Genomic DNA, 27,819 nt, shown 5'->3' with positions numbered 1-27,819 from the left:
ACCTTTTACTCTTGATCAGATCCCTTTTGGACTTTTCCACTTAGCTATCCAACTTCCTTAACTGAACTTTTTATCCAGTTTCCACATCATTCAAGACCAAATCCTGCATATGGCCTGTCTGAGAATATGAAAATGTGGCTAGTGTTGTCTTCTTGAATCTTATGAACCTCAAATCTTACGTTCACACGAAGCTCTCTGGTTGATTGTAGGATCAATAAATTGTGTTCATATAATTCAGGGTCGACGACCGTCTTTTATACAGTGGTAAAAAAAAATTCTTTGTGTAACGAGGCAAAGGCAGAAGTTCCATTGGTAAATCTTGCTTTCTTATATGCACTATATATATATATATATATATATATATAGTGCATATGTTTCTGGTCCACTGCAAGACAAGTGTCAATTCATGTCTGGGGTTTGGCCGGTTTTCATCACCACGCTGGCTAGTGCGGCCAGCGTGGTGATAATTAGTGATGGTGGGAGATTTTCTTCTCATTTTTCAGAGCAAACCAACCTAGTATGGATGGCATTGACTATTACAGCTTTGCTGATCACGACAATGCGCAAGCCCTTTTACCATGTTAAGGTATACCCCCTTAGAAATGGTGTTATATATATATATATATATATATATATATATATATATATATATATAATATATTTTTCAGAGCAAACCAACCTAGTATGGATGGCATTGACTATTACAGCTTTGCTGATCACGACAATGCGCAAGCCCTTTTACCATGTTAAGGTATACCCCCTTAGAAATGGTGTTATATATATATATATATATATATATAGATAGATATATAGATACATATATATATATACTGTATATATATACATATATATATATATACATATATATATATTTACATATATATGTATACAGTATACATTATATATATATGTATATATATACGTACATATATATATACATATATATATATATATATATATACATACATATATATACAGTATACATTATATATATATATATATATATACATACATATATATACAGTATACATATATATATATATATATATATATATATATTTCTTGGTGGTCACCTAACCGAATTACTTACTACACCATATTGCTCAACTTCATTGACAAGAATACTGACATGTGGCTCAGGTTACACAAAAATTTGGTGAGGATAAAAATAGCTCGTGAACGAATTTCGAATGAATATTTTTACAAATGGTCATTATATCAAGTAGGCTATATGAGTAAGAATATCGTTTACTTAATTGCATTTAGAATTTTTACACTTAGTTCTGAGCGTGGTCAGAAGAGGAGAGTAGACCGTAGGGTGCCTTGTGGAGCCCAGCAAAAAGTTTGGTGAACAAATCTCTTGGGGAGTGCGAAGGGCATGCCCATAACATCTCCATCTACCCCTCACCATGATCTCATCCATATATGGCACTTCAAATAACTTGAGAAAATCTAAATTCTAAAAAAGAGCGGTCTTAATTCTACATGTAAAATAAGAGAAACGTTAGTTAGATTACCAGCAGGTTTGAGGGAATTTTTAATATAATTCTTCTGGACACTGAAAAAAAAGATGAACAAAAGCCATCACAGGAACTAACAGCACTTCAAGAGGCAACAATGACCACTCTGTTGCTTATCTTTATACTCGTAGTGTTCGTACCGTCACACATTATCATCATTATATAATCATTATTATTGTTAACCAACAATTGCCATACATTTGCGTGGATCAAAGTCCCATTATCTTGTTACGCAAACATCCGTAAATCATTCATCTCACCACCAGAAAATTACATAACCTAATGCAAGTGAAGTAGAGTGAAATAAATAAAAAGGTTTAAACTATCACAAATAAACATAGGTACAAATAAACGACAAATGAAAGAAAGATGTTAGGAAATAAATGATAGCTAAAGGCAATAATGCATTCGAGTGTGACGTAAACAAATTCTAGAAATATGTGATAGGCTACATATAAAGCCGTCAAACCTATGCTGTAGTACAAACACGAATAACTACAGTATATTTTTCAATCCATCCTACATTTAACATCTTTCTTTTCTCTATTCTTCATCCCTCAACTTTCATGTATCTTCGTAACCCCTTTCTGATTTCCGGAACATTTACAGAGATTTCCATGGACTCTCGTGCCTACTGCTAAGTCACGTCCGCTGAGTCTGACTGCGACATACCGCGTCATTACCAAATGACAGCAACCTTTTCGGAGAAAAATTCGACAAATATTTGGAAATAAAGGTTTCAAAGCATGTTCTCTACCAACATTCTTATCTAAGGATTCCATGCTCTCGTGCTTGTTTTATGCTCGTTTGATTGTTATATGCAAATACAACAACAACAAATGCAGTCGTTTCTAGTCCACTGCAGGAAAAAGCCTCAGACATGACCTTATTCCTGTCTTGGGTTTGGCTAGTTTTCGTCACAACTCTGGCCAAAACAGATTGGTAATGGTGGGAGACTTTAGTCTGATCGTTCTCAGCAAACCAACCTAGTATAGGTGGCTCTGAATAGTACAGCTTTGCTGATCATGGCGATATACAACCCTTTCACTACGTTAAGATATCTTCAGATACAGGTATATACATAGATATGAGACTAGGGCATTTACCTCCTTGGATTATAACCCCCAAGGACAATTACCCCCGAAGATGATAAACCCCAAATAAATATGGACATTAACAACTTAGAAATCGTTACTTTCTTGATTGTTTTTAGTAAAGTACAACCTTTTCTTAAAAAGCAGGATTACCTATGTCAAGCATAGCACTGGTCTCTAACTGGAACATTCACACAGGTCCCTAAATATTTACACAATTTTACACCATTCACGCACTACTGAATGAACGTATGCCTTAGCACAGGGCAATACCCTAGACACTTACTATATATCCAAATGATCAGGGCCCAAGCACCCCCTCCATCCAAGCTAGGACCAGGGAGGGCCAGGCAATGGCTGCTGATGACTCATCAGGCTAACCAATATGCTCCCAAAAAACCCATATCCTTAGCTCACAAGGATGATGAGGTTGCATATACTACAAGAAATTAGCGAGTTTGAGCGGGACTCGAACCTCAGTCTGGCAGACGTTTCCAATAGGCAACCACAACCCAGTAGAAAAACAAATAATAGTCAAACTTCTCAGGCAAATTTTCTGGAGCTGCTAAAATCACCGAAACAAAAGGTAAATTTTGTAAAAGCCGGGATTTATGATTCACATTTGGCACTTCCACAATCAGAAATGGAGGGTTGTTCTTTAACTTTAACCAAAACATCCATAGGATCAATCATCAGCAGCGATCATGAGGAATTTTCATCTCTATGGGAATGATAGGTGCTATAGTTTGTTCTTGCTTGCTGTTAAATAAAAATAAACTTTGAAAGTCTTTGTGAAATACTTACAAGATTACTTTTTGAGGATACTTACTTTACGACGACATTGCCGAAGAGGGCGACGACGGGAACCAATGTTTGAAGCAAATTTGTGGAATATGTACACACCGAACTTGAGATGAACTTATAAGGACAAACAATGTTGCGGGAAGGATGGAAATTAAGGATAACGAACAAGATTATTCCGCATCTTACCTCCAAAAGGAATCGTTAAAGCTAGTTTGAATTTCTCAAGTTCCTGAGACTCGACAATACGACGAGGGAGTTTTCTTCCACAATTTAGTTGTAGCCAGCATTAAACCAATTTCATTCTGGTTAGTGTTATCTCACTGCTATGACTATACTGGAGATGGGGAGATAATTGGCCATGAGGGGTAACTGCTTTAAGGGGTAGTTGTCCCTGGGGGTAATTGTCCATGAGGGGTAGTTGTCCTGATACCCATAGATATACTGTAGTTGTTAATCAATACCTCTCACAAACTTATAAGTGCGGTTACACATTTGGCATGACCTATGCATGTACACATAAGCATAATGACCTTCATAATTATGTCGCCCATATAAAACACATACGTACAGGCGCACATTCACTAAATGGGAAAAAATTAACTCTTAGAATACTATTAAAATTGTAAGCATTGCTGTATCCGGTCTTTCTTTGCTATCTGGTAAAACATCAATTATAGTAATTTATCATTCATATTTTCCCTTTGTCCCATTGCCTCATGCATTGGATTGGTCACCCGGATTTGGAACTGGCGTAAGTGCAAAATGGAATTCATTATCGATCATTATTTACGTCCTCCGCTTCGTCCTCTTCTTCTTCCAAATCGGGGCAGAACTGGGGATCATTGAGGTAGATTATGTAGCCGGATGTTTGTGTATCGCTAGAGGCCGGCGCTGACAAGTCATGCAGTGTTGGTTGTTTTCATATTAGAGAGAGAGAGAGAGAGAGAGAGAGAGAGAGAGAGAGAGAGAGAGAGAGAGAGAGAGAGAGGAAATAGATGGTAAGAGACAGATATGGTGTTGGACTTGGATAAAAACACCAGAGGCGGTAAATTGAAATGGATATAGTCAGAGAGAGAAGTACTGATGGAAAGAAGAGACTAAAAGAGAGATGGAAAAAAATAAGAAAAGGCTAAGGATAAGAACAAAATTACCAAGAATAAGAGAGAATCCCATAAACCTAATAAACAAATGAGGAAAACAGGCAGAGTAAAACGTACGAAGAGAAAATACGAGATAATTACCCCGTGTTAGAAAGGAAGTGCCCCCTGCGCTTATTGAATGTAGGGCTGGACCGAACATCCAGCGGAAAAAACAATCGTCAGTGATTATTCCGGGTAATGTTGCTCGTTACGATCTTACGCAATTGGAGAGTGCAAGCTTTGAGGGACATGCAAAGCTCAAGGTTATTTGATGGACGTAACGTTTTGCAGGATGACTCTCCTATATCGTCTAGGCAATTACCTCTCTCTCTCTCTCTCTCTCTCTCTCTCTCTCTCTCTCTCTCTCTCTCTCTCTCTCTCTCTCTCTCTCTCTCTCTCTCTTCTGTTCTGTGCCGTTTAAATCCCACTTCCTCTGTCCTGTATGTCCCAACGTAAGATTTTTTTTCTGTACCTTACTATTTGGGAAACTTTTTTTTTTTTCTCTTGGTTGTCTATTTGTATTCATATCTTCATATTGCATACACAATCCTAGTAAAATGTCTCTCTTCACACACAAACACACACACGCACACACACTTACAGCAAATGTTTTTTTATGTTGAACAGGCTGACAAATAAGTCTTTTTATAGTTTTATGCATTAAAGATATGTTTTAATGCCATTACTGTCCTTAAATTATTTTAGTTAATTGTTCATTACTTCTAATATAGTTTATTTGTTTTCTGTTTTTTCCTATCCCCACGGGGCTAATTTTCCCTGTTGGAGCCCTTGGGCTTATAGCATCCTGCTTTTCCAACTAGGGTTGTAGCTTAGCTAATAATAATAATAATAATAATAATAATAATAATAATAATGATAATAATAATAATAATAATAATAATAATAGTAATAATAATTTGCATGTGTATGTATATATATGAGTATTTTATTACAAATAAAGGGAAAAATATTGAAGTAGGGGGATGATATTAAATGCGTAGTGTATGCTATGGAAGCAAAATGGAAAGATTATGAAATATAGATAGGAAAAAGAAGTGGTTAAAAGAATTGCCTCAATGTATAGGAAGTACGGGAATTCATAAAAGTCACATAAAGGTAAATGAAGCAGTGTTATGCGTACAAAACGGCCATTGTTGTGAAACATTTCTTCACATTGGGTTCATTCCTGATTTAATAGTCAAAGTATGAATGTGACTGTGATCATCGTGTTCTTTTCTTATGGAGCTACCTTCCATTATGGGATACAGGTCTGTCGATAAATAAACGGCCATTGTTGTGAAACATTTCTTCACATTGGGTTCATTCCCGATTTAATAGTCAAAGTATGAATGTGACTGTGATCATCGTGTTTTTTTCTTATGGAGCTACCTTCATTTATGAGATACAGGTCTGTCGATAAATATAAATATAAATATAAATATAAATATATATATGTATATATATATATATATATATATATATATATATATATATATATATATATATATATATATATATATGTTTGTGTGTGTGCGCGTGTGAGTAAGTTATCTATATAGTTATGGAAATATCTCTCCTACGTCTCACTCTCGTATTCCTTTTTGTTTACTCTCTCTCTCTCTCTCTCTCTCTCTCTCTCTCTCTCTCTCTCTCTCTCTCTCTCTCTCTCTCTCTCTCTCTCTCTCTCTCAAATTATCCAGCCCTGTAACCTATATAGTTCATGCTGGAACCTTCACCAATATGTGTTTTTGCATTTCAGCGAGCAAATACAAACTTTCCATTCAGTGCCTTGTCATAACAACCCTTTTAAAATATATTCCTTCCACCCAAAGGGTTCAAAGAATGTTGTTCTTTTCAGTGTCTTTGAGCTTATTTTTCAAGGACGGATGAATAGATTTTGATGTATCTGATTATATAACGTTGTACTTAATTAAAAAAAAATGAAAATGTTACTGCTTAATGGACCGATTAAAACCGGAAGAAGAGGAAGATTAAAAACAAATTCAATTAGAATGGGGTTGATCTATAGTCAATTTTTTTGGCGAGGCAGATTTGCACCGACTCGCAGCGGTGCCCTTTTAGCTCGGAAAAGTTTCCTGATCGCTGATTGGTTGGGCAAGATAATTCTAACCAATCAGCGATCAGGAAACTTTTCGGAGTAAAAGGGGCACAGCTGCGATTCGGGGCAAATCTGCCTCGTTAAAAAGAATTAACTATAGTTGGTTGTACAATGATCTACAGTATTTAGTTCCTTAAATTTGAAAAATTTTAGCTATGATTTGGGTGACATTCCCCTAATTGATCTCAGGTTGACTTCTTAGCCATAAAGAAAAATTTATGACCGGATATGGTGTACATGAAGCATAACATACGGTTTGTCTTTTCAAACATAATTTGTCAGATAAGCAGTTGCCAAGGGATATTTAGGTATTCATAATGTACTGATAGGATGTGCATACAAATTTCCTTGTCTTTGGTGTATAATGAAATTGTTTCGTCTGTATGTCAATCCATTTGCAGTTTGAGGAGATTGAGAGGACAGGTTTATTTTTTCAGACTCGCATGTTAAAAGAAGGAATTTTATCTAAATCGGGAGGTTGAAATGGAATCATAACTGCTTAGCTTCGCTGCGCAGGAAAGCTGACGATTCACAAACCGAACAATCACGATCTTTTTTTCATGCGGAGTCCTATGTAATGGCGGTTAATATGATACACTTATTTAGCCTAGTCGAAAGACTGAATGATTGAATGTCATAAACTGGTGTTATATAGCCGATGTTCACCGACGTCAGGATCATTTCCATATATATTTTTTTCCACATGACGTTCACCCAGTGAGTACTGTCAATGCACGTCACAAACATTACTTACAAATCTCTGTAGCTACTTTCGGTTCTTACGTGTGCCCACTCCTTATCCATCTAGTATAGCCCTGGTTCCGGTTCCTTATTCAGATCTTGCTATCCAACTTCTTTTAGCTTTTACTTTTCATTGAATGGGCTCTCAGATCCAGCGGAAGGCCATACGGCACGAGTTTCATAAATTCATAGGCGTGGGATTCAGTTTGTCCACATTTTACTTAAAAATCCTTCCATTTCTTACGTCTTTAAAACGAAGAGACCGAAAATTGAATATTGTTTCATGCTCAAGGAGGAAGTAGTAATGGATATTTAGAAATGGCAAATAAAACGGAGATTGGAGAGAAATCTAAAATCTGCCAGAACAGAGTGATCCATAATGACCTATTTTTCACACTTAAAGGTTTAAAAGCCGCTCATGAATGACAGAAACAAGGGACAGTGACATTGCTCTATCAAGCAGGACAATGCCCTAAAGACTGACCATATATACATATGATAAGCCCCCAAACCCCTCTCCTCCCAAGGTAGGACCAGGGAAGGCCAGGCAGTGGCTGCTAATGACTCAGCAGATAGACATATAGGCTCCACCAAACCCCCATCCTTACATGGTTTCTTCTGCGTATATGTATAACCTTTTATTAGTTTACACGTATTCATTCATAAACTAATATTTTGCTTATTAATCTATTTATTTGGTGGTTTGTTTATATATTTATTTTTTTTTTTTCAAAATAGTCATTCTCTTTCGTGGAAGTCTGCTTTGACGGTCAATTTCATTCTGATAAGTTCCACTGTCCACGTGGATGTTTAATTTTTTCAAAGAATAATGGTAAAAATGATATCAACGACAACTACTTGCTGTAGTATTTTTACAGACTAATATTACTACATTGATTATAGATACATACCGTGCCAGTTTGTTATAGTATCAGGACTAACAAATAATAAAATGCAATATGATATACAAAGCTAGTTCGTTCCCTCATAAAAATTATCGTAAACAATCCGAAATCAAATCCAGCAACCGAGATAAAATGAAATTATGCGTAAAATGTGTTAATTATAATGTAGTAAGGACCCAGATAACAATGCTCGATAGAGTTTCATTTTAAAGGATAGATTAATATTATGTCTGCTGGGTGCTTCACGTTAGGAGGTATAATTATTGTATAGTAAATCTGAAAGGAAAATTGGCTACCTTACTAAATATAATTGGACGCATTCTAATGTAACACTCATTTTAGCTTGGTTATGCAACATAATTAAAGAAAATGTCATTTGAATGTATACAACATTCCTTCCAGATATGTGTTAATTGTGTCAAGGAGAGAAATCTGAAGAAATCATTTGTTAATAATGTTTTGTTTCTTATCAGACATTTTTTTTTTTAATTCTCCACAGCCTTCGTTTTCCTTTTACTAAAAGCTAGGTCTGATCCATTTTCATTGTACACATTTCCTTTAAGGCATTGATTTGCACATGCCTATCTGTCTTCTTGGTATAAGGTTAGATAGTCACCAACAGTCCTCTGCGAATAATTGGGAATATATCTTAGGGAAAAAAAATAGACGCAGTGCTTTGAAGTGAATTTTACATGCTGCTTACTGGTCCGTGGGACATATTTATAAATAATATGTAAATCATATTCTGTTCTTTTATTCTTATCTTCATTCCTTTCATTTATTCTTAATCTTTTTCTTTTGTGTCTTTCTAGTATGGGGAGCATTGAATAGTACAGCTTTCCTGATCATGGTGATATACAAGCTCTTTCACCACAGTAAGGTATGCTCATTTAGGAAGGGATATATATATATATATATATATATATATATATATATATATATATATATATATATATGCATATATACATATATATGTATATATATGTATGTATACATATATGTATATATATATTTTTTATACACACACGCACACACACACACACACACACACATATATATATATATATATATATATATATATATATATATATATATATATATATATATATATTTCTTGCTAAGCTACAACCCTAGTTGGAAGAGCAGGATGCTATAAGCAAGGGGCTCCAACAGGGAAAATAGCCCAGTGAGGAAAGGAAACAAGAAAAATTTAATATTTTAAGAACAGTAACATAAAATCGAATAATTCCTATATAAACTATAAAAACTTAAACAAAACAAGAAGAAGAGAAATAAGATAGAATAATGTACCCGAGTGTAAGTGAAAGAACTCTAACCCAAGATAGTGGAAGACTACGGTACAGAGGCTATGCTACTACCAAAGACTAGAGAATAATGGTTTGATTTTGGAGTGCCCTTCTCCTGGAAGAGCTTCTTACCATAGCTAAAGAGTCCTTTCTACTCTTACCAAGAGGAAAGTGGCCACTGAACAATTACAGTGCAGTAGTTAATTCCTTGGGTGAAGAAGAATTGTTTGGTAATCTCAGTGCATGAGGATAGAGGAGAATATTTAAAGAATATGCAAGACTATTCGGTGTAAATGTAGGTAAAGGGAAAATGAACAGTAACTAGAGAGAATGTTCCAATGTAGTACTGTCTGGCCAGTCAAAAGACCCCATAACTTTCTAACGGTAGTATCTCAACGGGTGGCTGGTGGCCTGGCCAATCTACTATCTACTTATATATATATATATATATATATATATATATATATATATATATATATATATATATATATATATATATATATATATATATATATATATATATATATATATATATATATATATATATATATATATATATATATATACATGAATTGAAAGAGAGAGAGAGAGAGAGAGAGAGAGAGAGAGAGAGAGAGAGAGAGAGAGAGAGAGAGAGAGAGAGAGAGAGAGACTTGACTAACGTATACCTATAAAACCAACTCTCTACCAAGAAATAATTACAAAAAATTTTTAGTCTTATCCACAGCATACATATCTTGATTACGGGCTCATATCTAATCATTACTGTTGTCGGAAGAAAGTTACAATATGGAATGTGATGTTGCCAGTTACTCAAATTTATGCATTGTTTTTACCTAACACTGTTCAAAAGGATTACTGAACTTTTCTAGTATATTGTATTACGTAAGAAGTGCGCCGATAAGTTTCGTTGCACTGATACCCTAATGTAGTTTTAAAGAGGATTGTAAACTTCTTTTGATTCTATTTGTCGCTCACCTGGTGCTCTTTGTTTCGTCTATGACCTACAGTGTTTTTCTCCAGGCGTCTATACTCTATAGTTAAGTCTTGTGTCAAATAAGATATCTACGCTTCCAAAGCAAAGGAGATTTTCAATTTAATTGCCGGAAACTCTTTGTGTTCCAGTGATATTAGAAATGGGGTTGAATAATGTGCTTGTATGGTCACAAGTGACTATGTATTTATTAACCCTATTATTGGCGCTTTGCATTATCATCCCAGTTTCTTTTCACCTCGTAGATTTCAAGTAAGTAAACCTGCGCATATGTAATTACTGTTGATAAGCTTGACTGTCTAGACTTTATATTATCACAATTCTATACTGTATAGCACATCCATTTATTCAGATTGTATTTATAAAATTATCGTGTTGATTTATAATTTTGAGGCATAGTTTTACATTTTTACCGTGGCTGTGCTAGTGTAGCCCTTATAGCCCTGGCGAAACTGGAATCTGTCTGAAATTTCTTGTAAGGCATTTTTGCTGTCAGTGCATTACTTGAAGAGTCTTTGCAGTGTTCTTTCTTCCTCTTAGCTGCACTAACTGTTGACTTAACTAATCATAATAACAATGGGCACCTTTGTAGTTTGTTGGGAGGGACCAGGTGTAAAATTTCAAAAGCTTTTCTGAGAAACCAAACAGGTAGAATGTAGTTTGTTGGGACAGGCGGTATCTTTCTTAATACTTGTCAAATCATTTTCGTTTTTCTTTATGGGGAAATTGTTCTTTATTATGATCCATATACCATAATATGAAGTTATAGGTATTTGTTTATAAGACCCCGCTCTCCAATTACTCCCAAATTATGCAGTCCTGCAGCTCTCCTCTTGTACAGTAATTAGGAGGTTCTTTGAATGCTGGGAAAGCAAAAAATTGCCAGATATGTTGAGCAAGGGGGAGGGGTTATAAAAAAAAAGCAGCTTGGTTTCCTCACTAAACAACGTACAACTGACATTGTCAAAATAGTCAACCAAACAGAATTTGTGATATGAGCATAGACAAACAAAAGTTTGTGATGCCAGCGTACATTTGATATGTATTCCAAATAAATATTAAATTAAAAATTGAGCAATTACTCAAAAGTGTCAATAAAATATATAATTCACAAATAGTGACACTTTTGAGTAATCACTCAATTTGTTATTTAGTATATATTTTGAGTATACAGTATATCAAAGGTATGCTGGCATCTTGAACTCCTGTTTATGTACGCTGTCATCACGAACTTCTGTTTGGTTGACTATGTTGACAATGTCATTTCCAGGTCGTTTAGTGAGGAAACCGAGCTACTTTTGTTTTTATAACCCCTCCCCCCTTGCTCAACATATCTGGCAATTTTTTGCTTAACCAGTATTTAAAGAATGTCCTAATTACTACACAAGAAGAGGAGAGTTGCAGGACTGCCTAAATTGAGAGCAAATGAAGAGTGTGGTCTTGTAAACAAATACTGTACCTTATTTTATCATTTTACATATGATTTACCTTTATCACACCAATATTTTCTAAGTTCAGCCTGGTCCGCACACAATTACAAGTAGCTCCTGCTCAGTTTCAAAATTTCCTGATAAATAGAGCCGGTGTCGTCCCAGGCTATGAAGCGTTCGTTTTTACAATTTAATGCTGTCATATCAATATAGATTCTTACCTTTTGGTTAACTTTGTAGTTGGTTGGGACATGTCCTTTACAGTGGCATTTAATACTGCTGTGATAATTATCAGGAAATGTTAGGTAGAGAAAGGTCGTTATAATTCATTGGTCGCTGAAGCCATGGCCAAGTTACTCGATCGTAAAATTCCCCTCAAGCATTGTTTCCTGCCTGACTAAAATAACACCCGTTGGGTGGGGCTTCGTTCGCCTATCCGCTGGTTGCGCAAGATTGGAAATTTGATGATGTTCGGACTTATGTTTTCGCTAATCCCAACAATCTATATTCTTACCCGCTTGTTAAGATTGTAGTTCGTTGGGACACGTCCTGGAATTATGCCAAACCACTAATTTGTTATATATACAACCAAAGGTTAAGATAGGCAATATCAAGTTAAGATGTTTAGGAGGATTAAGCCAGTGTCAATCAGCCCACCCGAACTAACCTTTCTTCTTTGTGCGCTTGTAGGCCTTTTTTTGTTTGCCGCATGATTTCAAAATTTTTAACCCCCGCCACAACCCAAGATTGACCTCACCGATCCTCCAAGATTAGCCTTTCTAACATTATAGTTTTTTTTTGAATGATGTGGTTGAATTTATTACTCATATCGACCAGCTTGATGCTTTGAGGATGATCGTGTATACAGTAATTGGAGGCGTAATTGTCGTGAAATATTCACATGAAGTTTTATTACAGTTTAGTTAAGATATAATTGTTCTGTAACTGGAATAGAAACCACGCTATTTAATAGGGGTATTACTTTCGGCGTAGCTGAAATGACGAGCCATTAATTTTTAACGAGGGTTAACTACCCACACCGCTAGTTAGCGGGGGTAGGGAGGGTAGCTTGCTACCGCTCCCCCTCACACACCTGTGATTGAGCTCACTTTGCTTTCGGCTTGGATGTTGAACGGATGTTGCCGCTCTTTATCCTTACCAACAATTGGCAGCCATTAATACTTTTTGCTTTTTCTTTTCTCTTAGTCTGTGTGTGTGAAGTTGGCTTCTGCGACCATGCGCACCTGCCCTGGACTCCCCGACCGCCCGTGGAACATTCATGTTGGCGGTCGAGACCGATCCTCACGCCCTTTGTCCTTCTTGCAGAGGCCAACGGTGTGATAGTGTCAACAAGTGTAGTTAGTGTAGGGAGTGGTCTTCCTCCCAGTGGGAGGTTTTCGCGACGGCTGAAGAAGTAGGCCAAGCGGGATGTTTCTCCTTTGAAGGTTGCTTCGAAGGAAGAAAAACCCAAGGCCTCTTCTTCCGTCGCCCAAACCTCCTCCGAAGCTCCTACTTGGTCGGTCTCTTTCGAGAGACCGTCGAGTAGTAGCGTAGACTGATTTATTTCTGTCCAACCTCGGGTCTTGAGAGATGACGTTGCTTCCCTTAGCGAAGCAGCTCCACCTCTCCCCCCGGGGGATAGGCCGTGTCACTAACTTCCCTTTTTCAGATTTAGTCTTCCTTGGGGCTCACGGGTTCGCCCTTCAAGAAGGTTTTGCTTGCTTACATCTGCCTGGGTGCTTCTGTCAAGCAATCGTCGTCACCGTCAGAGGTAGATCCACTGACACTTGTCGATGTTGTTGTGTCAGAGGTGTCTCATGCGGCGTCACCCATCTCCTCTGCCACTCCAGACTCTATGGTAGCTGACGGCTTAGTTTCCACCGTTCCTGACCATCCTTCGAGGGGGAATCTAAGTTCATCATCAGTCTCTCCTGCTAGTGTTTCTCTCCCTCGGGGGAGTTCACTTACAGAGACTCCTCTTCGGAGGACTGCAGGCGGTCAGCTTGCTGATCCAACGGCCCCCAGAGGGAGCATCCGTCGGAAGGCTCGCCTTCCTCTTCGCCTTAGAGGCCTTCCTTCACCTGTGGTGAGGAGGCGCCTCTTTAGTTCAACATCGTCTATGCAGTCCCCCACAGAGGAGCCTCTAGACTGATCGTCCATCACTGCACCTGCAACTAGTCTTGTGACTTTGGTCCTGGACCTCTCTGCAGATCGTTTGCGATCTCCTTCGGTGGATGGTCATCCTTTTAAAGGACACGTCGACCTTCCATCAGACAGACCTGCCGACCTTCCATCACCGTTCCTGCATGGGCCTAACAAGGCTCCAACTGAGCGCACTATTGTGCGCCAACGTACCGCGCACAACGCGCCCACGCAACCTGACCAGCGCTCACTAGCAGCTCGTCAGGCCCCAACACTGAGGCACACCTCCCATCTTGCTCGCCCATACGCAGGGCAACAACTTCACGCGCTTACGCGCCAACATGTGCCTACGCACCTACTGAACCACAGTTCAACCCCGCACCAATGATCTCCTGCGCGCCAGGGCTCTCCTGCACCGATGCACCCTGCGCGCCAACGTTCACATACTCGCCAGTTACCTGCGCAATAGCGCTCTCCCCCACGCCCCACATCACGCTCTCCTGAGCAACATCTTGTACGCCAGTCAAAACCTGCGCGCCATCAATCTCCTGCACGCAAAGTTGTAGGTGAGGCAACAACCCTGTTGCCCTCACCCGCGCACCATCTTTTACCGGCGAACCAGTGCTCACCAGCCTCGCGCTCACCTGCGCGCCATCTTTCTCCTGTGCGCACTCACAGAGATACGAGCGCACGCCCTCTCTCTCCTAAAGACGTGCCAACATTCTCCCGTGCGCTCGGATACATTCTCCTGCGTGCGCACGCCCTAATTCTTTGACAGACGCGCGTGCGAACACACTCCCGCGTGCACATCGTGATTCTCCTGCGCACCCGCGCGAATATTCTCCCGCGCACGAGCACCAATATTCTCCCTCGTGCGAGCACCAGTACTCGCCCTCGCGCGAGTGCCAATATTCTCAAACACGCAAGCCTGCGCACCACAAGGAACGACGTCCGGCAAGGCTGCCATCGCCTCATTCCCCTCCCCGCAAGCGCATACCACCGCGCATTGTGGGAGAAGGGAAACATGCAGACAGGTTCAGGATCCCAAAGCTACTTCCTAAGGCGAACCCACCCATTCAGGTAACTCCTCCCAGGGATCCTTCGGTCCCTTTCTCATCAGGGGGTATGTCAGCCACCAGCCCTGGTTCAGTACCCTGATCAGAGCCGTAACCCAGTCTTTCAAGTCCCCCTGCATTTCACTAGTGGGGGGATGCCTACAGAGTTGCGCAAGTAGGTGGAAGCAACCCGGGGCCGATTCCTGGACAATCTCCGTGATCAGTCTAGGATATCGCGTCCCTTTTATAACATCTCTACCTCCCCTGACCACGAATCCAGTGTCATTGAACTCTCTTGCCATGGGATTGGCAAGGGGGTAATCCCTTCGGGCAGAAGTCCAGACCCTGTTGAAGAAGGGCACTCTCGAAGAGGTCCTCGACGGATCCCCAGGCTTTTTCAGTCGACTCTTTCTTGTAAAGAAGTCGTCTGGAGACCAGTCATCAACCTCTCAGCTCTGAACAAGTTTGTCAAACAAACTCCGTTCAGCATGGAGACGGCAGACACGGTCTGACTAGCAGTAAGACTGCAAGAATTCATGCACACACTGGACCTAAAGGACGCGTACTTCCAGATCCCAGTCCATCCGTCTTCAAGGAAGTACTTAAGATTCAGCTTGGACTACAGAATATACCAGTTCAAGGTGCTGTGCTTTGGTCTTTCCACAGCACCTCAAGTCTTCACCAGAGTGTTCACCCTAGTATCATCTTGGGCACACAGGATTAGCATCCGTCTCCTCCGTTATCTGGCCGACTGGTTAATCCTAGCAGACTCGGTGTCAACCCTTCTTCAACACCGAGACAAACTTCTGAGACTTTGCAAGGATCTGGGGATCATGGTAAATCTCGAGAAGTCCTCTCTGCTTTCCACTCAAAGACTGGTATACTTACGCATGATTATAGACACCACTCTCCACAGAGCCTTCCCATCAGACGACAGGTTAGCAAGGCTGAGAAAGGTTGCAATACCTTTTCTCAGACGAAAAGAACTTCCAGCCCAATCATGGCTACGTCTCCTTGGTCACTTTTCATAGCTGGCCCGTCTAGTTCCCAATGGTTGCCTCAGGATGAGATCCCTCCAGTGGCGACTCAAGTCCCGGTGGAATCAAGCACACGACTCCCCGGACATCCAGATCCCCATGGGACCTGCGGAACTGACAGACCTCCAGTGGTGGGTGACAGACGAGAATCTACGAAAGGGAGTGAATCTTCTCTTCCTCCCCCCAGATTTGATGCTGTTTTTAGACGCCTCCAAAAAAAGGATGGGGGCCCTATGTGCTCTACCACACGACCTCAGGCCTCTGATCAGAGTCAGAAAAGTACCTCCACATAAATCTCCTAGAGATGAAGGACGTCTTTCTGGCCCTTCAACAGTTCCTACAGTGCCTGGCAAGTCACTCTATGGTGGTGATGAGAGACAACACCACAGTAGTGGCCTACATCAACAAACAAGGAGGAACTTTTTTGCAGCAACTATCCCATCTAGCAGTAGAGATACTGAGATGGGCCGAAATCCACTCGATACCACTATCGGCACGCTTCATTCCAGGCAAAAGGAATGTGCTCGCCGACAACCTGAGAAGAGCATCTCATATAGTGAGTACCGAGTGGTCTTTGGATCATCTAGTAGCCAACAAAGTCCTGACTTTGTGGGGTTCTTGTTCTGTGGACCTCTTTGCAACGGCCCTGAACTTCAGTCTCCCGCTGTACTGTTCCTCAGTCCCCGACCCCAAGGCTCTCTGGCAAGATGCTTTCCAACAATGGTGGGACATCGAAGTTTGTGGTTTTCTCCTGTTCTGTCTGATGAGGAGGGCACTCAACAAGACCAGAACATCGGTCAATCTTTCAATGACCCTCATAGCTCCGCAGAATGGTTCCCGGACCTTTTGCAACTCTTAACGGAGCCACCAAGAGAACTCCCTCCACGACACAATCTACTCAAACAACCACACGCCAACATCTTCCACAAAGCCGTAGCTTCGTTACAACTTCACACGCGGAGACTATCCAGCATCTCCTCTCTGAGAGAGGATTTTAATAGCAAGTTGCGATTAGGATGTCTGGACATTTGTGAAAATCATCAGCAGCAGTCTTCCAGGCAAAGTGGAAAGTCTTCTGTGGTTGGTGTCGTGGAAGGGTTATCTCTCCGCTCGATACCACTATTCCAGCAATAGCGGAGTTCATCGTGTATTTGCGTTTAGAAATGCGCCTATTAGTCTCGGCAGTGAAAGGCTATTGCTCAGCCTTAAGCCTGGCCTTCAGACTGAAAGGAATGGACATTTCTTCATCGCTAGAACTTTCTCTACTCGTATGGAGTTATGAACTTACCTGCCCCCAGTCAGAAATGAGACCTCCCCCTGGAACGTGGTTCGAGTTCTCGGGTCTCATAAGAGACCTCCATATGAACCATTACGCTAGGCAACTGATCGCCACCTGACTTGGAAGACGGTGTTCCTGCTAGCTTTGGCCTCGGCCAAGCGAGTCAGCAAACTTCATGGTCTCTCATATGACATCGCCCATTCAAGGAGATGGGGAGAGGTAACGTTCAGCTTCGCCCCTGAGTTTATTGCTAAGACTCAGAACCTGGGAGTAGCGGATCCTCGATTCGACTCCTTCCGGATTTCTAGTCTCCGTACTTTAACAGATGACCCAGACCATCTCTTACTATGCCCAATAAGGAGTTTGTGGCTGTACCTCAAGAGAACAGCCGCAGCCCGTCCTCGTGTGCCAGCACTATTCGTCAGAACAGGAAGGACTAAGAGGAGGGTCACCAAGAACACCATCTCAGCATGGATTCGCAGGGTCATTGACCTTGCACTGAATCCAGACCCTCCTCCGTCACGTCGCCCTAGAGCACATGATGTCGGGCATAGCTACGTCCCGGGCCTTCAAAAGAAATTATTCAGTGATGCAGGTTCTTCAAGCTGGGGTGTGGAAACATCAAAACACATTCACATCCCACTACCTGCAAGACGTGACCCACAGGAGACTCGATACGTTTTCTATCGGTCCTGTGGTGGCTACACAACAGCTGGTTTAAAACCCCTAGCTCCTTATTGGACAAGTAGCAGAAGGTTGAGGGCATTGTTACCTGGTTTTAGTCTGCATGAAAGAAAAGGTTTGACTGGCCCTTATTCTTTTCTTCATCATCCCCTCTCTTGGGGAAAGCAGCATCCTGGGTTCTCTGCATAGCTGACCTCAAACCACTGCAGGTAAACCATGCTCCCTTGTGTACCTAGTATTAAGATTAATACTGTTATGTCCCCATACCCTGACGAGGTGGTACTGGGAAAGTCCTAGTGCACAGTTTTCCATCTAAAGAACTTCCGAACAACTTTCTAGGACGAGTCACACTTCTACTGTACCTTCACACACAGCTTGCGTAGGCCGCAGACCTTTGGTAGCAAGGTTTTAGCGAGGTGCAGGGGCTCCTTATTTCTTGAGTGCTAACACACTCAGATAAAGAGCCCCGGGTAAAGCCAAAATGCCAGACTGGCTGGGACGTCCACCCTTCCTAATGGGGGAGTCACCCTTATTAAGTAGCGTGGTTTTTATTCCAGTTACGGAACAAATGACATTCGTAGATAATTTGTATTTTTCCTAACTATACAAACCTTAGCTATCTAACCAAACTTGCCCGCCAGCCCTATTCCCCTTGAAGTACTACCCCCCAGCAAAGTGAGCTCAATCACAAGTGTGTGAGGGGGAGCGGTACCAAGCCCCCCCCCCCCCCAAACCCCCCCCCCCCCGACTAGCGGTGTGGGTAGTTAACTCTCGTTAAAAATTAACGGCTTGTCATTTCAGCTATGCCGAAAGTAATACCCCTATTAAATAGCTAAGGTTTGTATAGTTAGGAAAAATACAAATTATCTACAAATTTGTCATATTACCAAACAATTCTTCTTTTCTCAAAGGGTTAACTACTGCGCTTTAATTGTTCAGTGGCCACTTTCCTCCTAGTGAGGGTAGAAGAGACTCTTTAGCTATGGTAAGCAGCTCTTGTAGGAGAAGGACACAAATCAAACCATTGTTCTTTAGTCTAGGGTAGTGCCATAGCCTCTGTACCATGGTCTTCCACTGTCTTGGGTTAGAGTTCTCTTGTTTGACAGTACACTTGAGCACACTATTTTATGTAATTTCTCTTCCTCATGTTTTGTTAAAGTTTTTATAGTTTATAGAGGAGATATTTATTTTAATGTTACTCTTTGTAATATTTTATTTTATTTTTCCCTTTCCTCACTGTGCTATTTTCCCTGCTGGAGCCCCTTGTTTATAGCATCCTTCTTTTCCAACTAGGGTTGTGGCTTAGCAGGTAAAAATAATAATAATAACCCATTCCCTGTGATATCATCTGTTATGGCTTTGTCTTATTCTGCTCGTCTTCTTAGAAGAGAGATATCTTACAAGACACTGTGCTTGTGCTCATGCTTATGAGCACACATCTATTTGCGCTCTCATACTTTGAAGAGTCACCTGTTCAGTTGCACTCACCTGTACTCATATGCTCTTCAAAATGTGCTCTTTATATTCGGCGCGCCTTCTTCAAACTTTGAACATTCTGCTATAAAAGTTGCTCGCTCTTCAATTAGTGTGCATTCTTCTGACGTTGAGTATTCCCTTGCTTGCATGCTCGCCCATGGTGTCGCATACGCTCCTGACTCAGCTGACATTCATCAGACATTCAGCATTCATTTCCTCGTGTATGTGTCCATGATGGTGCGCATATCTGTTTGCTTGCAAGAACGCTCACCTGTTGTACATATGAACCTCTCCTATCGAGTATTCATTGAATTTTTATTTTATACCTGTTCATGTTAGAGCGTGCAATATCCTGAGCACTCTCGCTCCCCATTTAGCGCACATTCTTCAGAGCTGGAAAAATTCTTCATTTAGCACTAAATTGTCTCTTTGCGCATATGTTCTCCTATTGATTCTTGCTCATTTGAATATGAATGCTCACCTCTTCATATACTGTACACCCTTCTGTTAAGGCACATACTGCTTTTTGCGCACACCTGCTACCCTGTGACAAATTTGAACGCACTTTTTGCGTAATTGCAATGTTAACCTATTGGAAAGCTCATTATGTCTTCATTCTAAGGATAGAGGATCCAGAGGGTATGAAATCCTTTTGATAGGATATGTGATCTAGGTTAGTATACAAGTCTGTATTGTATACTTTACATATCCACAATCTTTTTGAGTAAAGGTTGAGATGTCTTTAGGGAGAAAAAGTCCTTGATAGGTCATGTAGGTTGTGAAACTCTAGGTTAACTTATAATGTATAGAGTGTATGTAGATTCTCCAAAGTAACATTAAGGACTATAAGGAAAACTATATTTTGCAGTGCTATATAGGACTATAGTAATGAGGTTAGTTGTTTTCTATTTTTTTATAGCATGGGCTCTATCAAATTATTCTTAATATTACTGGTAATATCATGGTAAATTATTTTAATGGTATCACAGTCATATTTCTGTGCTCTCATGGTGCTTACCCAAAGGATTTAATTGTAAATAATTGGTGGAAATTGTAGTAACCCAAAGTTACAGAAGGGTCAAAGCATGTAGGAGGACAGCACAGGGAACAAATAATATTGGAAAACAGAAAGCAGTGTAGCAAGGCTAAAGGTACAATACAAAGAACCTTAGTACCATCAACACAGGTTGCAGTGCAAGGCTCTTGGTTAGATTAATAGCCTACTAAACATTACATCAGTTGTGATGTGCAATTTCATTATTGGATATTTGTCACTGTCTATTTTCAAACACAGCTTATTTAGTGCTTAAAATCTTGTGCTTTACATGTTTCTAAGTTTTAGAGAGGAGCAGATAGAAAAAATATTTTAACAATGATTGCTCAGCACCTAGCTTTAATGAGAGGAAAAGATGAAGCTTTAATGCAAGGAAAAGATGACTACTGTACACCAATTTTTATCATTCTTTTATCACACCATAGTTTTTATTAACAAGTCAAATTATCTTTCCTTTTTTCAGAGGTCACTGTCTCTTGTTCAGCAATGGTACGTGGCGTGAATCAGATGGTCAACTGGTAGTTAACTGGGGTTACCAAGGCTTCTGCACCTATAATATCAGTTGGGCTGGTGTGTCTTTATTTATCGCCCTCATTCAGGTCTATAGATTTATAGCACAGATATGCAGAGGAACAGAGAGGTGAGTCAAACTGTTTTCATGAAGTTACTTTATTTCCATATTATTTGATTGCCTACCATAAATGAGGTCAACATAACCACTTCTGACTAAAAATGTGACTTCAGAAGCTCTCATTGCTCATTGGTTCTATGTGTAGGAAATGGTAATATCATATTATTATTAACCCTTTTACCCCCAGGCTATTTGGAAATTTCCAACCCTTAACCTCCATGGGGTTATTTTTTATCAAGCACATTTTGCAGTATAATTTTTTTAAATTGCTCTAACAGTCTTAATTTTTGTCATAGAGAGATCAGGTTGGTCTCATTCTCTTGGAAAATGCCTGAAGTTTCTCAAAAAAATTATCAAAAATATGCAAAAAAAAATTTAAATGGCATTTTTATGCAAGGACGTACCGGTACGTCCATGGGGGTAAAGGGATGAGTTTTGTGAAACGAACCAGTACGTCCTTTGGGGGTAAAAGGGTTAACAGTCAAGCTATAACCCTATTTGGAAAAAGTGGATGCTATAAGCCCAAGGACTCCAATGGGGAAAGTAGCCTAGTTTGGAAAGGAAATAACAAATAAAATATTTATGAGAAGTAATGAATGAAAAATAGATGTAAGATCAGAAACAACATTGAAATATATGTGTCATATACAGTATAAACTAAGAAAAGAGACATACTGTATGCTAACCTGCTCAACAACAAAATTTCGACATGTTTGAACTTCCGAAGCTCTACCAATTCAAAGCCATAGCTGTGATTATTCAAAGGCCCTATGATTAGAGATACAATTGCTTCTTTGTACTATTTGTGTTAAGACTGATTGTATAGAATTAAGATCAGTGTGTATATTTATTAATGTTTTTAACTGTATACTGTAATGTGGTTATAGCAACAGTAGCAAATTCTTTCTCAACCATTGTCTGTTTTCAGGGAAGAAAAACATAAAAAAGGAATGTCTCTTGGTTTATGCATTTACATGAAAAGTGTTTATCTATATAATTTAATTCATATTTAAACAGAAATTAGTATTTTTCAATATTAATCTTACCCGATGATCATGTAGCTGTCAACTCTGTTGCCCGACAGAAATCTACGGTCGGGATACGCCAGCGATCGCTATACAGGTGGGGGTGTACACAACAGCGCCATCTGTGGTCAGGTACTCTAGTACTTCTTGTCAACACCACCTCAATTTTTCCTCTGTCGTGCCGCCGGCAAGACCTACATGGATACGCTGTTGATTCTGGAGTTATTGTTCACGATTTGGTGATGTATTTGCTCTAGAGTTTAGCCTTCGCTATTCAGGAAGCTTTAACATTAGCTTAGCAAGTTTTTGGAATTAATTTGATTTAATTTTGGTGACGAAGAGAGTATGAACTCTCTTTCACTTTTAAATGGCCGACCCTTCCCTTAGACGGAAGTGTTGGTGTTGAAGAGAGTATAGACTCTCTTTCTTTATTTTGCTTAACAAAGTTATAGATTTATTTTATATCTCTCCGCCTTTTACAGGCCTCTTCGTTTAACTTCCTTTTATTATAAACTTATTAAAATTAATTTTTATGTTTGTTTATATGCGACCTTTCCTAATAGTAGGCGGTCTTTTCTTGGAACCGAAGTTAATTAACATTGAGCCCGTCATATCGTTTTTACCTGTTAAGATTTTATGCTATTTTATGTTTTTGAAAGAATTTCTTTGATAGTCTTGTACTGTTTTCAAAGTTGAACTAACGTTTTGTTTTGTCTCCGCAGTTGTTGACGTTCAGAACGTTCAACTTGCGCTCTATCGTTACGATAGAGAGAGAGTATTCACGGTTTCACGTTGCAGTAAGAGTAAACCGATTCTAGCGTTTTGTTCATTCTTTCTTAGCTTAAATGGTTTTAATTCTAATAAAGGAACTTTTTATTTGGGAAATCTTTGTTTTTTTTTTTCCTTTAACAATAATATGTTTTAACGATATATATAATTGGGCTCATCTCTCAGGTTCTAAGTCAAGAGAGAGAGAGAGAGAGAGATAGAGACGGAGGGAGAGAGAGGAGGATAAACGTTTCGTTCAAGCGGGTAACGTTATCGTTTTTGCTCTTCTCCCTAGTCTCTTTAGGGGAAGAAGGTAAACGTTTCTAGAGTTTTATTCTTGTTCCCAGGCTTTATGCGGTGAGAGATTTTAAACGTAGTTTATTTGATCTAGTGTTTAGTCTCTTTTCCAGCCACTGAATTTTTTTTATCTTTCATTATGTTTTTCTGTTACATTGTAATACTGTTTTTGCAATTACTAACTTTTAATGAAGGATAGAATTGCGTGTTTCAGGTACAAACCACTTAAAGTTTCGAGTTCAGTGAAATAAGTGCAAACAGAAATTCAAAAGTGATAAAGTGATAAGCGCAAAGTGTTTCAGTGTTGCGTTCGAGGGTTCGTCTGTTCGTGCCAGTTGTTCGCCTAGTCTGGGACCTCTTACAAGCTCCCAAGCCCAGGGGAGAAGTAACGTCGAAGGACTTATGGGTTCATCAGGCCTTGATCGACGAACAGACGTTTCCCTCCGTGGTTTCGGGTGTACCCACTCACGTAGCCGACGTGATCACCCCACCCACACAAAGACGAGAGAGCCCATTTATTCCTCGTCTGCGGAAGAGGTTTCTCGCAGAAACCATGGACCAAATCTTGCAGCTTTTAAGTGCAAGTCGGTCCCTTCCGCGCAAGTCCAACTCCTAGGTGTAGCCATTAGCACTGGGTCAGTTCGGACTTGCTGCAGTACGACAACTGCACACCTCCCAGAGAGGCAAAGTGGTACCGCAACAGGCAGTAACTCCGTCTGTTGCCGCACCAGCTGTTTTAGACCCTCAGTCTCAACGTACAGTAGCTCCGTTTGTTGTTGTCTTTCATAGACCCTAGTGGTCCATGCTGCAGACTATAAAGTCTCAGCTTGCTCCTTCATACAGGAGTATCATGCTGGAAGGTTGACAATGTAGCCTGTTAACCTACAACCCGCCGAGGTTGTGCGCTCAGCAGATACTGCGGCTGCCTGCTCCCACCCTCCACCTGTGAGAGCTCCACCTCCGATGCGCAGTCCACCCTGCCAGACGCATGTTCTTGCTGCGCCTTCTGCTTTCATGCGTGAGTTGCCGCATCGGGAGTTGCCGGGTTCCAGCACTATGAGGCAACCTCCTCAACCCATGAGGCAGGAGCCTCATGCTATGCGGCAACCTCCTCTACCCATGAGGCAGGAGCCTCATGCTATGAGGAGCCTCAGGCTATGCGGCATCCTCCTCAAACCATGAGGCAGGAGCCTCATGCTATGCGGCAACTTCCTCTACCCATGAGGCAGGAGCCTCATGCTATGCGGCATCCTCCTCAAACCATGAGGCAGGAGCCTCATGCTATGCGGCATCCTCCTCAACCCATGAGGCAGGAGCCTCAGGCTATGAGGAGCCTCATGCTATGCGGCATCCTCCTCAACCCATGAGGCAGGAGCCTCATGCTATGAGGAGCCTCATGCTATGCGGCATCCTCCTCAAACCATGAGGCAGGAGCCTCATGCTATGCGGCAACCTCCTCTACCCATGAGGCAGGAGCCTCATGCTATGCGGCATCCTCCTCAACCCATGAGGCAGGAGCCTCATGCTATGCGGCATCCTCCTCAACCCATGAGGCAGGAGCCTCATGCTATGAGGAGCCTCATGCTATGCGGCATCCTCCTCAAACCATGAGGCAGGAGCCTCATGCTATGAGGCAACCTCCTCAACCCATGAGGCAGGAGCCTCATACTATGCGGCATCCTCCTCAACCCAGCATGAGCCTCATACCATGCAGCATGAGCCTCATCCCATGCAGCATGAGCCTCATCCCATGCAGCATAAGCCGCATGCCATGCAACATGCTCTGCATACCTTACAGCATGCTCTACATACAGCATGCTCTGCATACCTTACAGCATGCTCTGCATACCTTACAGCATGTGCATACCTTACAGCATGCTCTGCATACCTTACCGCATGCTCCTCAGTCACACATCTTTGGTTGTTGCCAACTCACAAGACTGTCAAGCAGTTTCATAACGTTGCCTTCTGGCCTGCTGCTTTTGCACCAGTGAAACCCTCACTGAGAGAACTTAGCTTTTCTCGGATATGGTTCCTGTAGATGAGAAAGTGCTATTCTCCCTCCTTCTGATATTCCCTTGAGGACTCTGTCATTTGGAGAGGAGCCTTAAGCTGCTTAGCCTCCTATGGACTTTTATTTAAGCATAACATGCTTCCAGGGAAGGTAATGGTTCCGCTTCAGTCGCTAACCCCGTCTGTTGCCACACCTGCTCCCATAGACCTTGAGCTTTGTTGCAAGACATGCAGTCCAAGCTTAGTCCTTGTTAGAGGATTTTTTGTTTACGGAGTCAGTGTGTCACTGGGAAGACGTTCAACAACCAGCAGAGGTGACTTGTTGTGACGCAGTGCGGCAACCTCAGCAACCCGATAAGGAGTTGTCTGTACTACCCAGACAGTCTAGACAGTTTCGGGTTGTCGCTGTACTTCCTCGCTTCCCCATGGTTGACAGTTCACAGACTGTGCAGCAGTACCATGATCTTGTGTCCGGCTCCGTCAGACGACTGGCTTTTAAGAGCTCCCACAAGTCGTCGCTGTCTGGAGAATCTCAGATGGACTATGGATCTGACCAAGGAACTGGGCCTCCTGGTCAATTTAGAGGAGTCCCAGCTCGTCCCATCCCAGACCATTGTCTACCTGGGTATGGAGCTTCAGAGTCGAGCTTTTCGGGCTTTTCCGTCGGCCCCAAGGATCTACCAAGCCCTAGAATGCATCCAGAGCATGCTGAGAAGGAACCGATGCTCAGTCAGGTAGTGGATGAGTCTAACAGGGACACTTTCATCGCTGGCCCTGTTCATCGAGTTAAGGAGACTCCACCTCCGCCCCCTTCAGTATCATCTAGCTGCTCACTGGATAAAGGACATGACGCTAGAGACGGTCTCAGTTCCTGTTTCCGAAGAGAGGAGGTCTACTCTAACGTGGTGAAAGAACAGCTTTCTTCTCAAGGAAGGTCTACCTTTGGCTGTTCAGAAACCCGACCGCCGTCTCTTCTCGGACGCATCAAACTCGGGCTGGGGTGCGACTTTGGACGGACAGGAATGCTCGGGAACATGGAATCAGGAGCAAAGGACACTTCACATCAATTGCAAGGAGCTGTTGGCGGTTCATCTGGCCTTGATATACTTCTAGTCCCTCCAGCTTAACAAGGTGGTGGAGGTGGACTCTGACAACACCACAGCCTTGGCTTACATCTCCAAGCAGGGAGGGACTCATTCGTGGAAGTTGTTCTAGATCGCAAGGGACCTCCTCATCTGGTCAAAAGATCGAAAGCTCACGCTGGTAACGAGATTCATTCAGGGCGATATGAAGTCATGGCAGATCGCCTCAGCCGGAAGGGTCAGGTCATCCCCACAGAGTGGACCCTTCACAAGAAGGTTTGCAGCAGACTTTGAGCCCTGTGGGGTCAGCCAACCATAGATCTGTTCGCTACCTCGATAACCTAGAGGCTCCCGTTGTATTGTTCTCCGATTCCAGACCCAGCAGCAGTTCACGTGGATGCTTTTCTGCTGGATTGGTCCCATCTCGACCTGTATGCATTCCCGCCGTTCAAGATTGTCAACAGGGTACTTCAGAAGTTCACCTCTCGCAAAGGGACACGGCTGACGTTGGTTGCTCCCCTCTGGCCCGCGAGAGAATGGTTCATAGAGGTACTGCAATGGCTGGTCGACATTCCCAGGACTCTTCCTCTAGGAGTGGACCTTCTACGTCAACCTCACGTAAAGAAGGTACACCCAAACCTCCAAGCTCTTCGTCTGACTGCCTTCAGACTATCGAAAGACTCTCAAGAGCTAGGGGCTTTTCGAAGGAGGCAGCCAGAGCGATTGCCAGAGCAAGGAGGACATCCACTCTCAGAGTCTATCAGTCTTAAGGGGAAGTCTTCCGAAGCTGGTACAAGGCCAATGCAGTTTCCTCAACCAGTACCACTGTAACCCAGATTGCTGACTTCCTGTTACATCTAAGGAACGTAAGATCCCTTTCAGCTCCTACGATCAAGGGTTACAGAAGTATGTTGGCAGCGGTTTTCCGCCACAGAGGCTTGGATCTTTCCACCAACAAAGATCTACAGGACCTCCTTAGGTCTTTTGAGACCTCAAAGGAACGTCGGTTGTCCACTCCAGGCTGGAATCTAGACGTGGTCCTAAGGTTCCTTATGTTATCAAGATTTGAACCTCTCCAATCAGCCTCTTTTAAGGACCTCACATTAAAAACTCTTTTCCTCGTGTGCTTGGCAACAGCTAAAAGAGTAAGTGAGATCCACGCCTTCAGCAGGAACATAGTTTTCACATCTGAAACGGCTACATGTTCCTTGCAGCTCGGTTTT

General features: G+C 41.5%; 1 protein-coding gene across 1 annotated transcript in view; it reads left to right on the top strand.

Moving 5' to 3' along the window:
- Nucleotides 1–10,649: 10,649 nt before the first annotated feature.
- The window catches only part of LOC137658513 (transmembrane protein 179), a 60,820-nt gene continuing 43,650 nt past the window's right edge, over nt 10,650–27,819 (top strand). Inside the window, exons 1-2 of the mRNA XM_068393286.1 lie at nt 10,650–10,875; nt 21,244–21,420. Of these exons, the coding sequence (XP_068249387.1) occupies nt 10,766–10,875; nt 21,244–21,420 (287 nt within the window). The 5' untranslated portion in view covers nt 10,650–10,765. The remainder of the gene's footprint in view (nt 10,876–21,243; nt 21,421–27,819) is intronic.

The sequence above is a fragment of the Palaemon carinicauda genome, chromosome 19 (assembly GCF_036898095.1).
Source record: "Palaemon carinicauda isolate YSFRI2023 chromosome 19, ASM3689809v2, whole genome shotgun sequence".
In the NCBI taxonomy this organism is placed as follows: Eukaryota; Metazoa; Arthropoda; class Malacostraca; order Decapoda; family Palaemonidae; genus Palaemon; species Palaemon carinicauda.
This window is presented reverse-complemented; position numbering and strand designations above follow the sequence as displayed.